The sequence below is a fragment of the Clarias gariepinus genome, chromosome 8 (genome assembly GCF_024256425.1).
Source record: "Clarias gariepinus isolate MV-2021 ecotype Netherlands chromosome 8, CGAR_prim_01v2, whole genome shotgun sequence".
NCBI classification, from domain to species: domain Eukaryota; kingdom Metazoa; phylum Chordata; class Actinopteri; order Siluriformes; family Clariidae; genus Clarias; species Clarias gariepinus.
The window spans coordinates 14,819,977-14,840,086 of NC_071107.1; the positions used below are offsets into that span (position 1 = coordinate 14,819,977).

General features: G+C 36.5%; 1 protein-coding gene across 3 annotated transcripts in view; it reads right to left on the reverse strand.

Moving 5' to 3' along the window:
- Positions 1–1,681: 1,681 nt before the first annotated feature.
- Positions 1,682–20,110, reverse strand: part of si:dkey-192p21.6 (uncharacterized protein LOC565246 homolog) — a 32,099-nt gene continuing 13,670 nt past the window's right edge. For 2 of the 3 annotated variants that reach the window (XM_053501356.1, XM_053501355.1), the window contains exons 8-18: positions 17,083–17,159; positions 15,118–15,148; positions 14,440–14,600; positions 11,114–11,226; positions 10,855–10,976; positions 9,600–9,723; positions 9,394–9,480; positions 7,986–8,063; positions 4,702–4,772; positions 3,071–3,183; positions 1,682–2,861 (exon numbers count right to left, since the gene is read on the reverse strand). In XM_053501356.1, coding sequence (XP_053357331.1) covers positions 2,680–2,861; positions 3,071–3,183; positions 4,702–4,772; positions 7,986–8,063; positions 9,394–9,480; positions 9,600–9,723; positions 10,855–10,976; positions 11,114–11,226; positions 14,440–14,600; positions 15,118–15,148; positions 17,083–17,159 — 1,159 coding nt within the window. In that variant the 3' untranslated portion in view covers positions 1,682–2,679. Of the gene's footprint in view, positions 2,862–3,025; positions 3,184–4,701; positions 4,773–7,985; positions 8,064–9,393; positions 9,481–9,599; positions 9,724–10,854; positions 10,977–11,113; positions 11,227–14,439; positions 14,601–15,117; positions 15,149–17,082; positions 17,160–20,110 lie in introns of all 3 variants that reach the window. The other variant, XM_053501357.1, reaches the window with a different exon arrangement.

Below are 20,110 nucleotides of genomic sequence, written 5' to 3' on the forward strand. Positions count from 1 at the left end.
ATAGAGACTTGTGATAAGCAAGTTACAGCTAATACACATAAATATACATATTTTTGCATTAATAAAGTGCATAGATTTAAGTTGCATTTTGTAGGAATATTATCACACAGTCAATATATTTCATATAGGACAGTGTTTATGTAGCTTTACTTAAAAGGGCTCATGCCTGAGCCTAAAAGGTCTCTATTAACAAAGACAAATTTAGTCTACAGTAGCAAATAACATGTGATTTTGAGACATTGTCGATGGTAATCAATAAAGACAAGCAAACATAAAGCAAGATCCATGACACATGTCTACAGTAAGTTTCTCTTGTAAAAGGAGCTTATTCAAATACGATTCTATTTCACTCCTTCTTAAACACCAGGTTCAGTGAATATCACCTGGTCACCGACTTCATTTTCTCCAGTAGACTATTCTTTCAATTTTTATTTTTTCTGGTAACTACCACATCCCCTTCTATCAGACAGGTGAGGGGCCTTTGGTGCCATGCTGCTAGCATGTTTGAGAGCCCTACTTTCTTAACTCCTGCCGCTCTACACTAGTAGGCAGTAGCTGGCTCATGTGCTACACAGCAAGACCTGCAGTTGTGCAGCCAGTGTCTGAATTCCCTTAAAGCCAAAGACAGGCATCAACAATGTATTTGCCATCTTAAATGTGATGGAGTTTGCATTAACCATCTTAAGGCCACGACCTGTGGTTGAGACATCATTTGCACTGATACAGCATACTGACAGTCAGATTTGAATTCAGTGGAAGCTCCTCAAGTGGGCCCATTTATGCTTATTCTCACTGAGGCTCACTGTACTCATTGGCATATGTATATTAATTTATTCTCAATTGTGCCTCTCTCTGGAGAGCCAGACGGCTAGGTAATACAGGCTTACAGGTCAAACTGTCTAGCTCCCATTCACACTAAAGGTGTACTGTATTTGGTGGCTACTGCAGTGTGCAAGAACCATGCATGACTTTGAACTGAGGGATCATTAATTCCTTTATAACTTTCTGAAAAAGCAGCACACCATCATAAGCCCTGCCCCTTAAAACCCTAATGTGGAAACTCTCTCAGTGTGCTGGAGCACCTTACAGCCTATGCAGGATGCAGAAGGTGAAGTGAATCTGATACTGTCTTTTTGCTAGTGACAACCTCAGGGAAAATAAAAACTTTGTCTTGCCTGCACTGGTGGAAATATAATTTGGGGGGTTGCCGTTACCTTGGGTACAAACAGACGATTTCTTCCATTTTCATTGAGTAAAGACATGGGGATTTCCATGTCTAACATGACCTAGACCACTGGGTGATGGATGTCATTGCTATAGCCTGGTGGCAGGCTGACTGCCCAAACTGCCACACTACAAGGAGTGTCTCGCCCATGAAAATGGGCATCACTTAAAGGCATGCTGCTCCAGGATGACTGGCTTGTCTGCACACAGTAAGGTGTCCAGTTATTGTTTACCACCCCTGGTCATCTGGTGTTCAAAGAACTGGCCATTGCTAGTGATACTAAGTTTGATTATGCTTACACATTAATGTTAGTAGTATATTTAGTTTAGTTTTCCATCTAGAGTATTTTCTAATCCTAATAAACAAAACAAGAAAACAGAAACATTTCACATTTTCATCTCCTAGTGTGACACCCATAATTACACATAACAAAAAACACACTGCCATTATGATCTGTAGTATATCAATGCTTATTACTCCATTTCCTTTATTATTTAATCAGCTTCATTCTAGGACTACTGTAGTTAATTTGATCAGCCCCAAATGAAAAGCTTTCTCCTAATTTAACAGAGACATATTTTGATTGAATTTTCAGGACAATAGTAAAAGATAATTCAAAAGATTCAAACATTTGATAGATATGTAAACAAAAAGAGCAACAACAACAATGACAATAACCAAGTAATGTCTGTTAAGTAACTTCCTCTTTTTATGGACCAAGACATAATGCAGTTTGTTAATGAGAGGACGTCTGAAAATGTTCCATGTGAAGCCGCTTCTGAGAACTCTCATGCAGAGAAATTAAATCTTCCCATTCTGACTAACGCTCCCTTGATAACCACTCACAGCTGGGAGAGAGGTTGGAGATGCTGTTAAACATTTATTATTCAAATTTCTTTTATCAGAGTTAATAAGTGAAGCTTGTACTGACTTTGCCATATTTGATGTAGATCCACTTGTGAAAAAAAACTAGAACCAGCAAGGTAATTTTCCTGATTTTGCATTAGTGAGTCTGAAAAGTGTGCCCTTATTAGAGCTACTCCTTGGTGAGCAGTCCAGCTTGACCCCTATTAAAAGACTGTCAGCTGAAGAGCAGATGGTACTCACTCTCTGTCTTACAGCCCTGAAGGGGGCTGACTATGGCAACCGCTTCAAAATGGTCACCCCTGAAGTGGGAGAATCACTTATTCTAATTTGTTAAGTACTACTTCAGCCCCAATGATTTAATCAGTACATTCAGAGTCTTATGCAACTGACAACAAATAAAAACCCAGGTGTCTGCAGAAAACAGTAAATCAGACAGGCAGGTTTCAGCACATATACCTTTTTACTAATTGGGAACGGGAATAACCTACATTCAGTTTTATGAATTAAATGAATATATCACTCCAACAGAGAAGCATTAATTTGGAAGCTGGGTCATTTCGTTCTACATAATTAAACAAAAGACAAAGTTAGATTTTAAGGAAAAAATGTTTGCGGTAAAGCAAATAAGCGATAAAGATCCAGAGTACAGTTCCCCACAGGCTCTGGAACAGTGGCTCCCAGTGACTGTCCTGGTTGCGCATTTCCCAGCTGAAAGGAAAGTAAAAGCCCAGCAGGGAATGGCCCACATACACCAAGATGGAGTTCATTCCTGAAAACCAGATCACACTAAATTAACAAATTGGTTCCTTCATCAAATGTATAAATATATACATTTATAATATAAATAAATATAAGACATTAGGAAATGTTTTGAAATATTAAATACACTTCCATATAAAGTGCTACAAGAGCTGGATATAAGGATACAAGTACATTGTAATGTCATTAGTTGTGCATGAGTTTTCTGCTTGATCGCACCAGGATAAATAAAAGGTTGGCCACCCCACCATCCCTTGATGTCCACCACAAAATACATCATACCCAGCAACACAAAGGACATACAGCCCATAAGGGCCACATAGGACAGGGACCTAGAAAATAGGTGAAACAAACAAAATGGTTAAATGTAAAATGCTAGAAAAGTTGTACAAAATTTAAATGTAGAGTGAACTGGTCTTCTGGCAAGAACCTGAATGTATGAGACAAACCAATAATAAACCATTCAAGAGTTTACCCAAAAAGTGTAGATGTGCTTTTTATTTTGGTAATGTCTTGTTTAAATTTATAATGACTTCTTGATATTTTTTTAATCTACAATTCCAGGCATTAATTCAATATGAAGGTAAGGTAAAGGCTCATGGTTTAGTTGTACTTTAGGGAGAATCTTAAAAGTTCCTGTGAAGAGGCCTAGTAGTCTAAGAGTATGATATAATATGATATAACATAACATAATTCTTTATATATATATATATATAATTTCATAAAACCTGTGAATTTAGCTCCTCCACACTTACAGCAGGAACCTGACAACAAAGCTATCTTCCAGATTTTGTTCATTTGAAAGGCAGGGTTTTAATAACATTAAAACTTTTCACACATGCACAAAGGACACATATCAGTATTTCATAGTGTATTCAACAGGGCCACAATAGACTGAACAAACAACAATGATAAAGAAAACAAATTACAAAGAAACAGATAAATAATTTACAATGCACAGAATGTGTCCTGAGATTATGCCTAAGAGAAACATTAGCATCCAAAGTGAATGTTTGGCATTTTCTCAAAAAAAGGAAATCTAGAGGTCTGCCAACAAATCACATTCCTGTCGGTTCTTAAGTACGAGGATGCTGGCTGGAATTTTTGTCTAATGTAAAATGGCTGCATCCCAGGGTGCTCCAGCAGGCATTTCTTATGTCAGCTGAAGCGGAGCCAAAACTGACTCTCGGCTCATGGTTAATTACTTTTAGGAATCAAGACAGACACTCTCAGGGGCTCAATAAGCTGCATATTATGATCTGTCCATTAAACTCAGGTATGTAATTGAGTTAGATGTGCATAGATGGAAGAAATCTCAAGTCTCAAAGACGAAACACGCTCCACACACACAGACACACACATACACACACACACACAAGCACACACACCTTACTGTATATTATTAAGGGAAAATAATGTGAATTGTCCTGTTAATAACAGTTACTGTTATTCTGAACAGTAGAATACTACAGTACATATAGTTTGGAAAGACTTCTATTTGAGATTTTATGTCTCAAACTTTTTGCTGTTTAGTGCTAGCATCACGTGTGCACATTTTACTAAGCACTATATAAGAGTGCTAGTGAGAAGCTGTCTTTTGACATGATGGAGAGTTGGAAGTGTAAAGCTTCTCTCTTTCTTGGCTGTTAAGAAGAGTGATCTTGTTGGGGGATGCATCACCTGGCATGCCTCATTCTTACAAGTGAAAGGGTGATTATTTACAGGCTAGTCCACAGTTAGAGGTAAGTAAATGTGTGTTTTAGCAGCCTCTGATTTGTGCCTACTGTAGACTCATCCCTTCTTTACTGTTGAGATAAGTGGTTGGATTTAGGGGGTCAGGAAGCACTTACCAAAGGTTTTTATTGACAGGTATAAATCCAGAGTCTCGTGTGCACTTAGAAAGGATGGCCGCCAAGATTCCCTGAGGGTCAAAACGAAACAGATTTCAAATCAATGCTGAGCCATAAAGCAAGCACTCTCGGACACTGGAGATCTAGAAAAGCACAATAAATATTCAAGCAGATTAGCTGAGCTTCTGAGAGGTGAGTCTAGCCAAATTTTACAGACCTGAACACAATGCAACACACTGGAATCTTTTATAGGCAGAGAAGAAATTAATTCCATATCATTTTACATAAATCATGCTCCCTGCTACATGGTTTACATCATTTCTTACTCTGTCTGTCACTACACACAAATGGTGATACCTACATTCTCTGAAAAACTGCAAACATTTACAGTAAATGTGTAAGTAGATTTTTCTAATGCAGGCTCTGACTTGGACAGACGTATTTTGCTTCGGCAAGGACACATCAGCATCCAAACCTGCTTGTTAGAGGAATATCCATCATTTGTATAGATGACAGAATCGATGATGTGGAAATAGCTTGGCTGGTTTTAGATTGAGTCTCCAGGCTATGTAGGTAGGATGCAGGACTATCAGTGCTATGTGGGGCAATCGCTCAATTTTAATCTCACATGGCCAACCACTGATCGTTGAACTCTAATTAACCCAGGGGTGCTGTTTATGAGGACATAGAGGAACAAAAGCTTCAAAAGATCATCTTATGCCACAGAATTCACATCACTGTTGCTAGCCTTACTCTTTTACACTATGGTTTATTATATTGCTGATGTGGTGGGAGACCATTACACTTGCTTAACCAGAATATAACCCCTTGTGTCATGAGTGCATTAAGCATAAAAGAGACTGTTGAACCTGCAGCATTTTCTATTAAATCGTATTGCTCTCTAGAGATGTCAGTAATAACTGATAGCTGTTCTGGTGCTTGCTGAAGTTATGGTGTACATTCTAGATTCTCGGCTTTATGTGCCAATAAATATTTCATATTTTTCTGTGACTTGCTATTTCAGTCTAGCCTGGAGTGTAGCAATTTCACATTAAACTTCTCAAAAGTTCTTTACACACACACACACACACACACTATATATATATATATATATATATATATATATATATATATATATATATATATATATATATATATATATATATATATATATGTGTGTGTGTGTGTGTGTGTGTGTGTGTGTTCACATAAAACTACATATTCATTGAAACAAAATATCATCTCTCCCCTGAATGGTGGATGGTGTAAAGGCAATCCTGAGGCATCCTTAACCCTTAGCTATATTTCTTTAATAGAGCTGTTGGGATACATGAAAAGTGGTGGGAATATAATGCTTTAGCGTTATTTTATCAACATAATGTTTTACTGTTGGCTAGTTTATTTTATCATGCTTTGCCTCCAGGTGAAGTATAACAGATCTCCTTTCCTTTATTTCAGCACACTGAGCAATATCCCTCTGCCATAATGGCCAGTGTGATTCAACATGGAGGCTGTAATGGACCAATTTGTCATAGGAGCTGAGGATAATAAAATTTAAAATACTGAAATAATGGTACCACCCATCTTTAAACACTGGGATCACAATATGTGCTCTCTTAATGTATTCATGAAAAAATAGATATATTTTACCTTTTATTAAGAAAAAAGTATTACGTTAAAGACACTAATTTTCGAAATCTAAAACCTGAGACTGATTACCAGTAGTCTAGCAAGGACCTGACTGGTCAAAACAACTTTTCACAATGTTTCAAAATTACATTGCTGGTATTTCCTGTATACTGTAAGTCGTTAACATTTTTTTATTCCTGTCTCATTTTATAAGCTATTTATCAATGCGTTTTAAATATGTATTTTAATGAAATACTGTATAATTTTAAAAAGACATTAAATATGTCTTTGCTCCAAGATGGTAAAACAAAATGATAAAAATACAGATTCCATTGGTTTGCATATTTCATACAAAACTGATTTTATATTGTTAGTTTTAATAAAGCACAAAAAGTGCTAAGTTTCCTTTGGTCATTGAGCAGTTCACAGCTGATGTCTTGAGTCTACCAGACAAAAGCCTTCAATCAGCACATGTACTCCCTGGAGAGGCCATTCCAGAAAATCTGCTACCAGACTCCAAAACAAGTCAGCAGCAGGATTTTCCTGCAACATACAACCCAATATTCCATGGTCCTAATTAGAGACTTGGTTACACAATAAAATTTACTGCTTGTTTACTGATTTCAAACTGGTGTTTTTTTAGTTGCCGTCTGAAACTAGTTCTATACGAATAAGTTATAATCTAAAATACATACATTGTGTACACATGGTATTATGCCCAGATGCCCCTAAATAAACCAAATTACAGCTAAACATTTGTGTGAACCCTGCTCTCTTCTTTGTCCAGAAGGCTCTCAGAGAAGAGGACATCTCACATAACCCCCAGGGGACAAAGGTTTAAATGCCCTCCCACACCACACCACCACCCTGGCTTATGTCCCCTTTTCCATTCAGACCACCCAAATGGAGCATTCCCAAAGCACCAATCCTCTTCCCATAATTAAGTCCATTTAATTATTTTTAATAAGCAAAGTAAATTTCAACATATGCCCTATCTGCTATAAATTTCTTTTATTGCTAGGGCAAAAATGTTTTATTTAAACTCAACTGGATTTATTATAACGTACATCCAACTGACAAGTTGGATAACAGTTCATTATCCAAGTAAGTGTACAAATGTTGGGAACAATACACTAGTGAAAAAAAAATGATTGTCTTCTTTACATGATGTGTAATTAATATGTAACATTAACAGTTAATATGTCAGAGATCCACAAGCTGTGCGAGTCATCCGGTCCAGTCTCAAGAGAGCATGGATACCAGTCTCTGCCTGGGAACCTATTTTGTGCATGTAGAGACAGATCATATGATGCCTACCTACTTCATTAACTGTCTGCAACTACATGCAATATAACACTTGTTTGCCACAAAGGTCTCATAGTACAGTTTAGATATCAGCTGTATGTCTTTTATCTTCCTGTATATATATATTTTAACCTTTCAACAATTTTCCTCTCCTGTTATGTGCTTACTCCATTGCTATGCTGCTTTTTATTAAAATGTTGAAAAAATAAATAAATAACAGAAAGAAATAAGGAAAGCTTGCAGAAGGTCTAAACTCAACATTACATTTACAAAGAATCCTGTACTTGTGAAATTTACTTGTGAGTATGTTAAAGTGGTTTATCTTTTTGTGCATGATGTTAACAACATACCAGGATGGCAGCCCAGATTATGAATCGTATGATGATCTTCTTGTTCAGTTTGCGGTAGAAGAGAAAAATTTTTCCTGCCTTGAGAAATGAAAGTCACATTATAACTTATAATACCTTAAATACGTAAGTGTTCATAGATACGATATTGAAATGTTGTCTTTTTTCTACCCAGCCAAAAAAGCCCAGTATTCACTTAATACCTACAGTATTTATGAACGTCCATAGTCTTATACAAATGAACCATGTTGGTTGTTAACTAAATAGTGTGGACTCTGCTGTGAACTACTTAAACCAGTGGGAAAACATTTAGTGATATGCAATTAATACACAGTTTGTTTGGTGCACAATAAAGCTCACATAATGTAAATTTAAACTCTACTAAAACCAGAATCCCACATCATAGTTTGGAATACAGGGCTCTCCGAATGCTTAACTTGCATAAGGGTAGATTTGGTAAGGCTGCTGCTAGCGGATGTGCTGGTTATGTCCCTGACACTGAGGTCAGGTTTCACTGCTCTCCACGCTTACTGATTAAGCCAGTGATGACGAATATGGCTCAGCCGAGGACGCACTAGCGGACGGACACAAGCGCCAAAGGCTGACACCTGCCGTGTTCTCTAAGGCGTGCTGATTGACGGACTTGCCTCTAACTGTTTTTCATCTCCGACCTCAGGGAGGAGAGCAATGTGCCCAGGTTTGCACGGCAAGTTCTCACCCCTCAAGAGCAATGCCACTACCAAGGGGTGAGAAAAGTTTTGGTCCTTTGATAGACAGCACTATATTATAGGACACTATGCTACACTACACACTTCCCTGTGTCCCTGAGAGGAAGCAGCTGTGTGTCAGCGGAACCAGTCCAGCCCAGTCACCTGTAATAACATCATTAGGCTCTTTCATGTGGTGGGGTAAGGACGGGAAATTGAAAATGGTATTCACAAATATTGACCAAGTGGTAGAAGAGAAAGCAATTCAGTCCTCACTTATTATGGTGTTTCAAATATCAACAACCGTGGACTTCCATGTACAAAAATGGTTTGTAAGTAACTTATTTAATCAAATAAATAAACAATAAGTTATTATATCATATTTTATTAAATGCATATTTTGTGATTAAGGGAAATATCGTTATGTGGTATAAATGATAGTGATGTTTTAGTGCTACATGATATTAGCTAGCTAATTGAACTTAGTGAAACTAAGTGTTTCTTTTTTTTTTTTTTATTTAGAGACCATTAATAATTACATGTTATGCAGACAACCTCACTGCAAACTCTATACATGAAAGCCCCTTCTTTTGCTTTTAATGATGAAACAAATAACAAAAAAACTGCTGGCACTGTGGGTAGCATACTTGCAAATTAGAAGGATTAAGTACATATGTACAGTATGTAATTTAAGACTTACTTACTTGCATTCCAATGAATCCCATGACAATCGAATTGATAGTACCTAGGACTCCTTCTGGGTCAAAAGGCTGGGTTGTTTGATACATGGCCTGTGAATGAAAATATAAAATATCAACAGTAAATATAAGAGTTTAAATTCTTTCAGGTCTACAACCATAAAGAGTAGATTTCCCAGAGTAGACTTTATTGTGGGGGCTCTTTTTCTTACCTTGCAAGTTGGATGCCAGTAGATATTATGTCCTAATAACCATCTATCTATATATGCAGCAGCCCCTCCTGTGCAGTTGGGGTAGAGACCGTTATCTCCTATACCTCCAGCTCCTAAATACCCACTGTAGAAAGCAAGTACATGATTTCTTTGCCTGACCACACAAAAACTGAACATAGTCATTCTCTCAATTGAGCACTGTTTCTTGAAGAGTGGTAGCTAAATGTTTATTATGTTAAAAATTCCTAAAAGGTGGCCCGGTGTCTTATTGTTTATCACTGTTGTCTTGTACCTCTAGGGTCTGGGTTTGATTCCCAACTCGGGGACTGTGTGTATGAAGTTCGCATGTTTTCCCCATGCTTGGTGGGTTTCCTCCGGAAACCCCAGTTCTTCTTCCACAATATAGTGGCATGCAGATTTGAAAAAGACATGCAGATTAGTCTAATTGGCGTTCCCAATTTGCCTGTAGAATGTGTGTGTAAATGTTAACTGGAGGTCCTACCACGGTCGAAAAAATGGGAATAAATACAAAGGTCACCACTCGCTTCGACAGTCTCTAGTTAAACTACAGAGGTTTCTAGATGGGTATAGATGAAAATTCTAAGTAATAATGTATATTTAATCCTGAAGTTACTAAGCTGTCTGCATGTGTATTCATTCGGGTATAGGCTTAAACAGAATGAGAAAATGTATAAAAGGAAAAAAATCGAGATGAGAAAAAATAGGAATAAATAAGTAATTTGGTGAACAAAAAAATAACAGAAGAAAAAAATACAAAGGAAAATTGAAGAAGATGGATCCTCTGCCTCTGCCTCCTTTTAGTGCACATGACAAACTGAGATTGGCTAATTATTCCCTCTGAAGCATTTGCCACACACTCATAAATCATCAGGAGTGTCTCATAAGAGCTGCACAACACACAAGGCTGCTTGCATGCACACTTTCTTTCTCCCTCTCTCCCTCTCTCACACTCATGCACACAAATCAAGCCATAACTGTGTATACCTTTATGACTACAAAATACAAAAGCATTATTCAATACGTTTGCTTAAAAAGGCACTACGCTTTGACTTTGATGAACAGTGATCATGACGTACATGTCACCCAGCTAATATTATTAACATGACTTACGAATAATATCCTAATCATATTACATTCAGATCAAGCTCCTGGATGTAGATTAAATATATGCCTCAAATGCTTTACTGCATTGGTGATTTATGCACACGTTCCTCTGTGGAGTTCCTTAACTCACGTGGGGCAGTTGGGTACGGGCAGAAGAAAGGTCACACACAGCCACACCGTCTCTAGAAACAAAATAAAAATCCACTCAGGCCAGTAGAGGATCACATCCTGAACAGGGCTCCACCAGCGGACCTTCAAAATACAGCAAAAAGACCCAATGACATTTCATCTCTTAGGACAATATGCTCAGAGTGTTGTGTCTTTTCTTTTAAAAACTCTCCAAATGGTATAGCATGAATTAAAAAGTTCACAACTACGCTGACACACACCTGACTTTGTGGGATCTCTCGATAGGGAGAAAGCATCTGCATTAGTGACAGAATAAAGTAAGTGAAAGCCAATCGCTGAAGCACTCCAGGTATCCGCAGCCAGGACAATGCCACTTTACACACATAAAATAGAGGCAGTTTATAACATTTTTAAAGGTAAACTCTCCATAGGTACAAGATGTTACCTGTGCTACTTTTAAGCTTTGAAGAGATGTGATTCTGTCTTAGTTAACCTCTAATAATATATTAATATATATATATATATATATATTTTTTTTTAATAAAAATTATATACATTCAATTTATTTTCGAATTTACATTCACACCAATGGTAATTCAGCAATCCACCTATTATAATCATTTTGGAACATTGAATGGATCTGGAGATCCTGGAAAAACCCCATACTGCTATGCTTTGAAACTTAACACAGCCCCAAGTTTATAACCAAAGCAGTGTGGATTTCTATCAAGTAAATAATTTCTAACATTAAGTGCATCATTTTCTTTTTGTCAGGTCTTTAATGCTGTAGAGTATCAGTGTTGAGGAGTGTGTCTGTCAGCACAGAGGTGTGACCTGCCTGGCAGAAACTAATCACTTCTTTCAGGTCGAGGGGTGCTGAAGAACAGACATGGACAAGAAGATTGATGCTAATCTGTGCATTTAGTTAATTGAAAACCTCTTTGTGGCACATAGAGGAGGACCGTGTGAAACAATATAATCCCAATCATCGATCCAACAAATCAAATAAAAAGCGGAAACACTCCACCTTGCAGCAGCATGAGAGGAAGTGATTTTAGTGACTGATGGTTCCTTTTAGTTAAAACACACAGCTGTGCTTTTCAAAGGAAATGTACTTTCCACTTTATCCTATCTTACTGTATCAAGAGATTTAGAGCCGATTAGGAGGTGCCAGCTACATGCATCATTTTATATATATATATGTGTGTGTGTGTGTGTGTGTGTGTGTGTGTGTAAACACATTATTATTATTATTATTATTTAATAATAATAATAATAATACAATTCTTGACCAGAATGGCACAATCCCATTACAATGCATTTGATATGACGTTTATCTTTAATAATGTTATATCTAGACAAAACATCTGGGAACACAAATAACATTTTTATGTGTATACAGTATATTTAAAGAGGAAGTGAAGTACATCTATGCAATAGACCCTGCTCACTGTTATTGGCTGGGAGATATGTTACTGTCAGCAACTTGATGAACGTCTCCTGGATTGCTGTTCGGTAATAATGCTTATGCTACCATTACTGCTTTTCTGTAAATCAAGCCCCTAAGTTGTGCATCTTTGACTGAACTAGGGCTGATAGGAAAACAATCTACTGGATCAGCAACTCTGTACCATGCTCATGTGGTGCTTGAATCAAAAACAGCTTGAACATTTATAATATACATGAGGAATTTAGGCATTGAATAAAAGTGACTATTCAGGTATCTGATAAAAGTATGTGCATTCTGTTGTTTATGGTAAACGCTATAATTCTATTACACAAAGCTTACACAGCCAGCAATGTGAAACTCTATCGCTCTTAATTGAGCATTAAAGCAGGCCTGCTTTTGCACAGTTACACCTCTGTTAGCGGTCCCTTAATAGGATTGCCACTGGAAAGTAGAACAATATTTTGTTTAACCTAGTTACAGATACATTTACACAAACAGCTACATTAGTGAGGCTAATGTACGGGCAGCAGCCTTACTGCTTTTCTTACTTAATGTAGTCAGGGGTTTTCACATTGGTCCTATTAGTGCCTGTTCTATACATGTTTACAAACGTTACTGTAATACTGGCAGATGCTCTCTTGTTTATTTGATTTTGCCGAACAGACTTATAGCACAGTTTGCAGAAATAACATTAGATGGTTGATGCTAAACTGCACTGTAAGTCTTGTATGGATCAGTATTAAACCTACACAATCCCCTGCATTTAAGTGTGGTGCCTTGCATGAAGGTATTTTAAAACCAATCTGAAACTGTGACAAGGCTTCTCGGGGACCTTTAACTGTTCCAAACTGTAATGAATCAAAATAATTCAAGGACTGTATAATTCAGTTTGATTTTTTTTTATTGAAATGTGCTGAGAGTTGGGTCATTGAGTTGAGTGATAAATGATCCTCACCTAACAGGACAGGAACCTGATATGATGTCTTTTGCTGTTGTAGTCTCAAAGGTCAATGTGTTAAGCTTTCTGAGATGCTGAGATGCTTTTCTCTTCACCATAGTTGTAAAGAGTGATTTACTGTATACTTCCTAAGAGTTTGAACCAATCTGGCTATTCTCCTTTCTCTTTTCTTTTCAATAAGAAATTATTATTATTATTATTTTTTATCATTCTGTGTAACTTCCCAAGAGATCATGAATTTGAGTTTGGGAAACACTTATTCCAGGCAATTTTGCACCATCAACTATGCCATCAAACTCACCAAGATTACTTTTTTTCCCCCTGATTCTGTGGTTTGAAGTGAGCGTTACAACATGATCCACCTTTAGCAGTAATAATTTAAAGTACTCCTTTTCTGCATCACTTTAACAGTCATTATGGAGGAATTTTGGGCTGTTCTTCTCCACAACATTCTTTCAGTTCATTTAGGTTTTGGTCATTGATTTATTCACAGTTCTCTTATGGTCCTGCCACAGCATTTAAATTAAGTTGAAGTCTGGACTTTGACTAGGCCATTCCAAAACCTTGTTTCTTTAATTTTTTCAGCCATTCCAGTATAGATATACTGTTGTGCTTCAGATAATTGTCCTGTTGCATGACCCAATTTTTTTGACCAAGTTTTAGTTGTTGGACAGATGGCCTCACATTTGCCTCAATAATACTCTTGTATACAGAGGACTCAATGACTACAAGGTGCCCAGCTCCTTGCATCCTTCAGATGCAGTTTTGCAAACTGGCAATCTTTCCAAAAATATATATTTTTTCTAATTCTGCTGTCATAGGCTTTAACCTTTAACCATGCTGAGAGAGGCCTATTTTGTATTTCTCTAAACATTGTATTGTCTGACACTGGGGTAAATGCTGGGACATCCACCTCTGGGAAAATTGGCAACTGTTTTGAATGCTTTCAACAATGACATGCTAAAAAATAGATATATGTTGTTCATCTGAGGGTGTATTTGCCTAATGTTAAGATCTGCTATTATAAGATGATTTACACATAAAATTAAAGGGTAGATACTACTTTTTCGTCTACTGCAAATGCCAGATTGATCAGTTTTATGAATATGACATTGTACAGTTGATCTGAATAAAGTGATTAGTGAGTATATTGAAGTTACATTTTATGTGCTACTTACATAAACCATCTCTGGGGCTGTAGTTAATAAAGCAAAACCCAATGAGCATTAGCACCACTGTTCTCCAGCTCAGCTTCCGAAAAAGTTGGAGTCTTGTCACACCTTTCCTTCGCATGGAGCTAAATGCTAACATTATAGATGTTCCTATGATGAATACAAACCTGGCCAAAAAGAACATATTTCATTATTAATATTGACTGCATCTGCTTTAAATCACAAAACCCTTTCTGCTTCAGTATTGGCAATAGGATAATGCTATTAAGTATATTTTTACTCTCCTGTATGGTAATCAAGTGTTTAATAGTTAATACTTGGTGTGTTAGCTGAAATGGATGGAAGCCACAAACTTATTGCAACATACAGTATCCTAGATGCTAGGATATCATTTAAAAATTTTCCTTTAATACATTTAACCATAACTAGTACACGGTGAATTGCTTTGGTTTTCCTGCACCCAGAAACTGGCCTATATTTCAGTCTTTTGGGCTTAATGTACCGGTGGAGATAGATAGATTAATTGGTGGCAAGTGTACCATACTGCAATGTGAAAAAGTTCTGCAATTGAATCATTTTGAAAAGAGATTTAGCTTCTGGACCTTATTTCACATCTTCCATATAATCAGAAAATGGAAAGCAATCATTCTGTATTGATTTATTAAGTAGTTGCTGGAAGCTTACCAGGGCATCACAAGATCAGCTATGGTAAGGCCTGTGAAACATAGAGAAAAAGAAAGAACGAAACACACACACACACACACACACACACACATATATAAACACCCACTGAACTCATTCACAGTTTCGTGAACTAATAAAAAAAGCAAAAAGATGTAATTTCCATATTATCCTTTATATATTTTATCTAAATGCGTTACTTAGAGAATGTTTATGTTGTTAAAATGTAAAGGAGGTTTACACTGTGTTCAACTGTGACTACTCCAGCAGATGCACTTTGTAATGATCCACATTAAATATTAAACATGCATCCCGTGCTGCCTCCTGTGTGGACCATCAGTGATATTTATCTTTAGGACAATGCTTTGATTATAAGTGGACAGTCATCGTTAAAGAATAAAAGGAAACAGGTGGAGGAGGAGAAGTAAGGAGAAGTGGAGGACAAAATTTTAATAATATAATAATCTGTCTATTTTGAAAACCAAAAAAAATTTAATTTTTTTCTCCACTTCACAAGTAAACTTTGTTTATGTAAACCATGACTTCACTGGATAAATCTAGATAAAAGAAAAGTATCAATGACATGGGCATTCCTAGCAAGTATAACAATTACTACGGGTCAGAAAATCAGGCCAAACCGAAATCCAACCCGTGGTTGTAGAAACATATTGGTTTTGCAGTTCAATAGCATAAATCTGAATTGTTTTGCCATTGCATAAACCATCACTGCAGTGCTTTCACAATGGGTACAGCATCACTTCATCTCCTTTAAATAATGAACACTGCAGTTATTTAAAAAAAGTCTACATCATCACTGCACTACTTTTAAACAGAGTGTACAATCACTGTGGTCATTTTAAACATTGTGCATTATCACTGTGGTACTGTCTAAGAGTTTTTTTTTAATTAATCTTCGTGGAAAACGTATGGTCAGAAAAAATCAAGAATGGAGATCACTTAAATGCTTCATGAAGATGAGCGGTAAAAAAAACTGACCGCAGAAATCACAGCTATGTTAAATGGTAAAAGTAAGATGCGTTTCTACAAGCACGATGTGACAAGAACTCGCAAGATTGTGACTATACTGTATGTCCATAAGAAAACCACTTGTTAGTGAAATTAATAAAAAAACACATATATTTGTTAGAGAGCATAAAGATTGGACTTTGGAGCAAAAAACAAGGGTTATGTGTTCTGATCAGTCCAGATTGCTCCATATTCTAGAGCAATGGAGTGAGCAGAGAACACATGAAATCATGCACCTATACTGCATTGTACCCACTGTACAAGCCTCTGTAGGCACAGTAATGATCTGGGGTTGCTTCACTTGGTCAGGGCTAGTCTCAGCAACCTTATGTGACAATAGAATGAAGTCAGAATCTGTTGTACTAAATTCTATCACATCTGCTTTTTTTTTTCAAACATATTCCAGGATTCAAATCTAAATTTTTAAAAAATATTTCTAGTTTTTACTGTATTTTATTGTAACAAAATGACTAAATATTGTAGATTTTATATTTTACATTCATTTACATTTGCCTGTCTTATTTCCTTTTTTAGGTTAAAAACAGTCAAAAACATTTTACTGTATATTATACTGTGTATTGGAAATAGTAAATGTGTGGTTCAGGGAGCACAAAGAATTATTTTTACACAATTTGCCACCACACTTTGCACCGTCATCAAAGTTAGTCAATGAAATCTTGGAGTGTGCGACTATTTTTTTGATCAGGCAGGTTATTCTGCACCGATACTGCACTAGTTCTAATAGATCACATCAGTGCTTTTAAATAGCCCATGTACTTACACTGCACTGAAAACTGAAGTGAAATGAGATGCTTTGAGTGTTACATGCTTTGAGTGTTACATGTGACAATGAATTTGAGCTCATGACAGCTAGGATCGACACACATGCAAATACAGTATTATTAATTTACCTAAAATATCATAATTTGTCATATACTTAACCATTCCATGGTGCATGCTGAAAGAACCAGTATCCTCCACCACCATAGTTCACAAACACCATGAGGGTTATAGAGAAGCTACAAACATATGAACACAACAAAACAGATTATTACCTTATTTTTATCTTCAGTAGTTAGATAGCAAAAGAAGTCCATATTTTCAGCTTTATATTTTGATTAATTTAAAAATACATTTAGCCCTACAGTGGATATAAAAATGCTTAGCAGGTTTTGTGTTCAAGGAAATGAAACCAAGATACATCAGACTTAGCATTATCATTATCATTAAAACCACCTAGGGTTTGGATTCCCCTTTTGTCACCAGTGTGTCTCTGGCCCCTCTGTGAAACCTCAGCGGGTGTGCTGTGGTGTCTGGCATCAGTACGTTGGCAGTGGGTCCACTGGGTGTTACTGTTTGCGGGGTGGGGTCTCTATGCATTGGCCTCTTTGGTCCTTAGTTAGTTTGGAGTCTAAGTAATTTGGGGGTTGGGTTGATGGCCTTAGGTTCTTTGCCTGCTGGGTCTCATGCTTGATGGGCTGTGATGCACTGTATAGTCTGGTGCCTTTCTACAGTATGTGGTTGGCATTGACATTCTGGCATTCTTTTTTTTGTGGGATCAGTTCAGATGGGCAGGCCTAACAGAGCCTTCAGTGCCCATGATCCTGTCACTAGTTTATTGGTATATAATTGACAATCAAAGTTATTTAATACATCGGGCAGTGATGTTCATGTTATAGTGTAAATCACATATAATGTGATTCCTGTCCCCACAAATAAAGATCAACATTTTCCATTGGATTTTCAAGAGATCTTTTTTTTAACCTCACTGCTAAAACCATGCTCTGTGAAGAGCTTGTACAGTACAGTAACATTGTTGAAAGGGTTTACATCAAGGGGTACAAAAGGAATTTCCAAAAAATTTGCTGTACCGTGGAACACTGTGACATTCATCAACAAGTGGAGAAAGATGGAGCACTTTAGTTGACATTATGAAGAACAGGATGTCCCTCCAAACTTGACAAAAGGACAAGATGAAACTGTATTAGAGTGGCTGCTGGAAGAAAACCCGCTACAACATTAAAGGACCAGCAGGAATATTTGTCAACTACTGGTTTCTCTCTGCATGTGACAAAAATTCTAAATCCCAAGTCTAAATCCTATTGGAAACCTGTGAACTAAAATTAAGAGGGCTGTGCACAGGTAATTTTCTCACAATTTAATAGATCTATAGCATTTTTGTAATGAACAGTGGAATCAGTTTGCCAAATCAAGTAGTTAAGGGGGTTGATACTGAAAAAGGACAAGATTGTTGTATTATGAGCAAAAATTGCTTGAACATAGTATTAGTCAAGGGTTGCACAGTTGTCAAACCAAGTTATTAAAAGTTATTTCTTTAGTTTGCCTTAAACATTTTTTATTAGTTTTTTACTTGGGTTTTGCTGGTTGTTTTATCACATTAAAGTAGAATTAAATTACATAATTTATCTCTTTCGCTCTTTTTTTTGTGCAAACGCTGAATTATAAAGATGGTTGTTAAACCTTTTTATATCCAGTGTATATACAATATTTTCCAACCTTTGTTGTGGATAGTATATTTTGGACAATAAAAAACATGCAAACTTTTTTTTTGGTTGTAAGTTAAATATCTAACTTTACTCTATTGCTGTCACAATTTAAAATTTTGTTCGATCTAAGCTAAACTGTTTGTAGATGTGAATGTGAGTGTGCATGGTGTCCTGTCCAGTGGACCAGGACTTGTACCGCATCTGGAGTGAATCCTTTCACCTTGTACACAGTGTTGCTTAGATTGTCTCCAGACTCGCCATGACCCTGTCTAAGTTACTAGTAAAGCAGTTACTAATGATTATAAATACAAATATATTGTTTAAAGTCCTCCCACTGTGTATATGTCTATAGGCTTTAATATTATATTATTTAAAGTAGAAAGGCCTGTAACAACGTTTTTACTTCGTATGTACAATGAAAACTGAAGCCTCTAAAATGGTGTTAGTGCCAAAGTTAACCTTATTTCAGATGCTTAATTTTTTAAATATGATAGCACTACTGTGAGACAAAATGAGAGGTTTTTCTAGCTATTATCTGCTATTGATGCAAAATCAATACATTTACAGAGTTTCAAATTTGATTATTGTCTTCTACCATCTATAAATTTTTCAAAGAAAAACAGGCTCCAAACCGCTGCTTTTAGTGCTTTCGACAACTCCCTGTCTGCCACTTTGTTGTTCTGAATTGCTTGTTTGTGGCCTAAACCGAGAGTGATGTAATGCACAAAAATGTGTATCACTGCTTCCAACAATACATCAAGCAAAAGACTGCTAGAGGATTCATCAGTCTTTCAGAAAAAATTGCATCAATATAACAAAAACATAATGTTCACGTGTTAATAGACATTAATAAACAAGACACTGTCATATTTCAAATCTGAAGGCTTAGGGTAGAAGCTTATGCTTTATTTTTTGTGTAAAAATGCACTGCGAGGTAATGCAATATATGTATTATGATTCACTCAGGAAATGAATGCTTGCCCTCTGAATCTCCTCATACAGAAATGCTGACTAAAGCTTTTTGCTGTAATTTATTAAAGACATGTAGCTTAGTACAAGCTACCCAAGTGGCAGTGTAGTGAACACTATACTAAATTAGCAGTATTCATTTCTATGCATCTCCAAAATGTATGTTTTGTTTACATTAATATTCTCAGCATACTGGAAGGCATTATACTGTATCCTCCATTACAACACAACCAATAATATCTCAAGTATAAGACTTTCAGTGTCAAGATTATGGTTCCTGTGGTTTGTTCTCTCTGGAATTCGTCCATCAAACCCTTTTTAAATACCACAAAGAGATCAGAAAAAAAGCCCCAGAATAGACTCTGTGATAAAGCTTACTGTATCTGTACTGGCCCTCCCCTGTTTTTTCCTTATGAAATTCAATTAAGAGATCAGAACCGAGACCATTACTGCCCCTTTTAGTACTAACCTGCCGATACAAGATTTTAATCGCA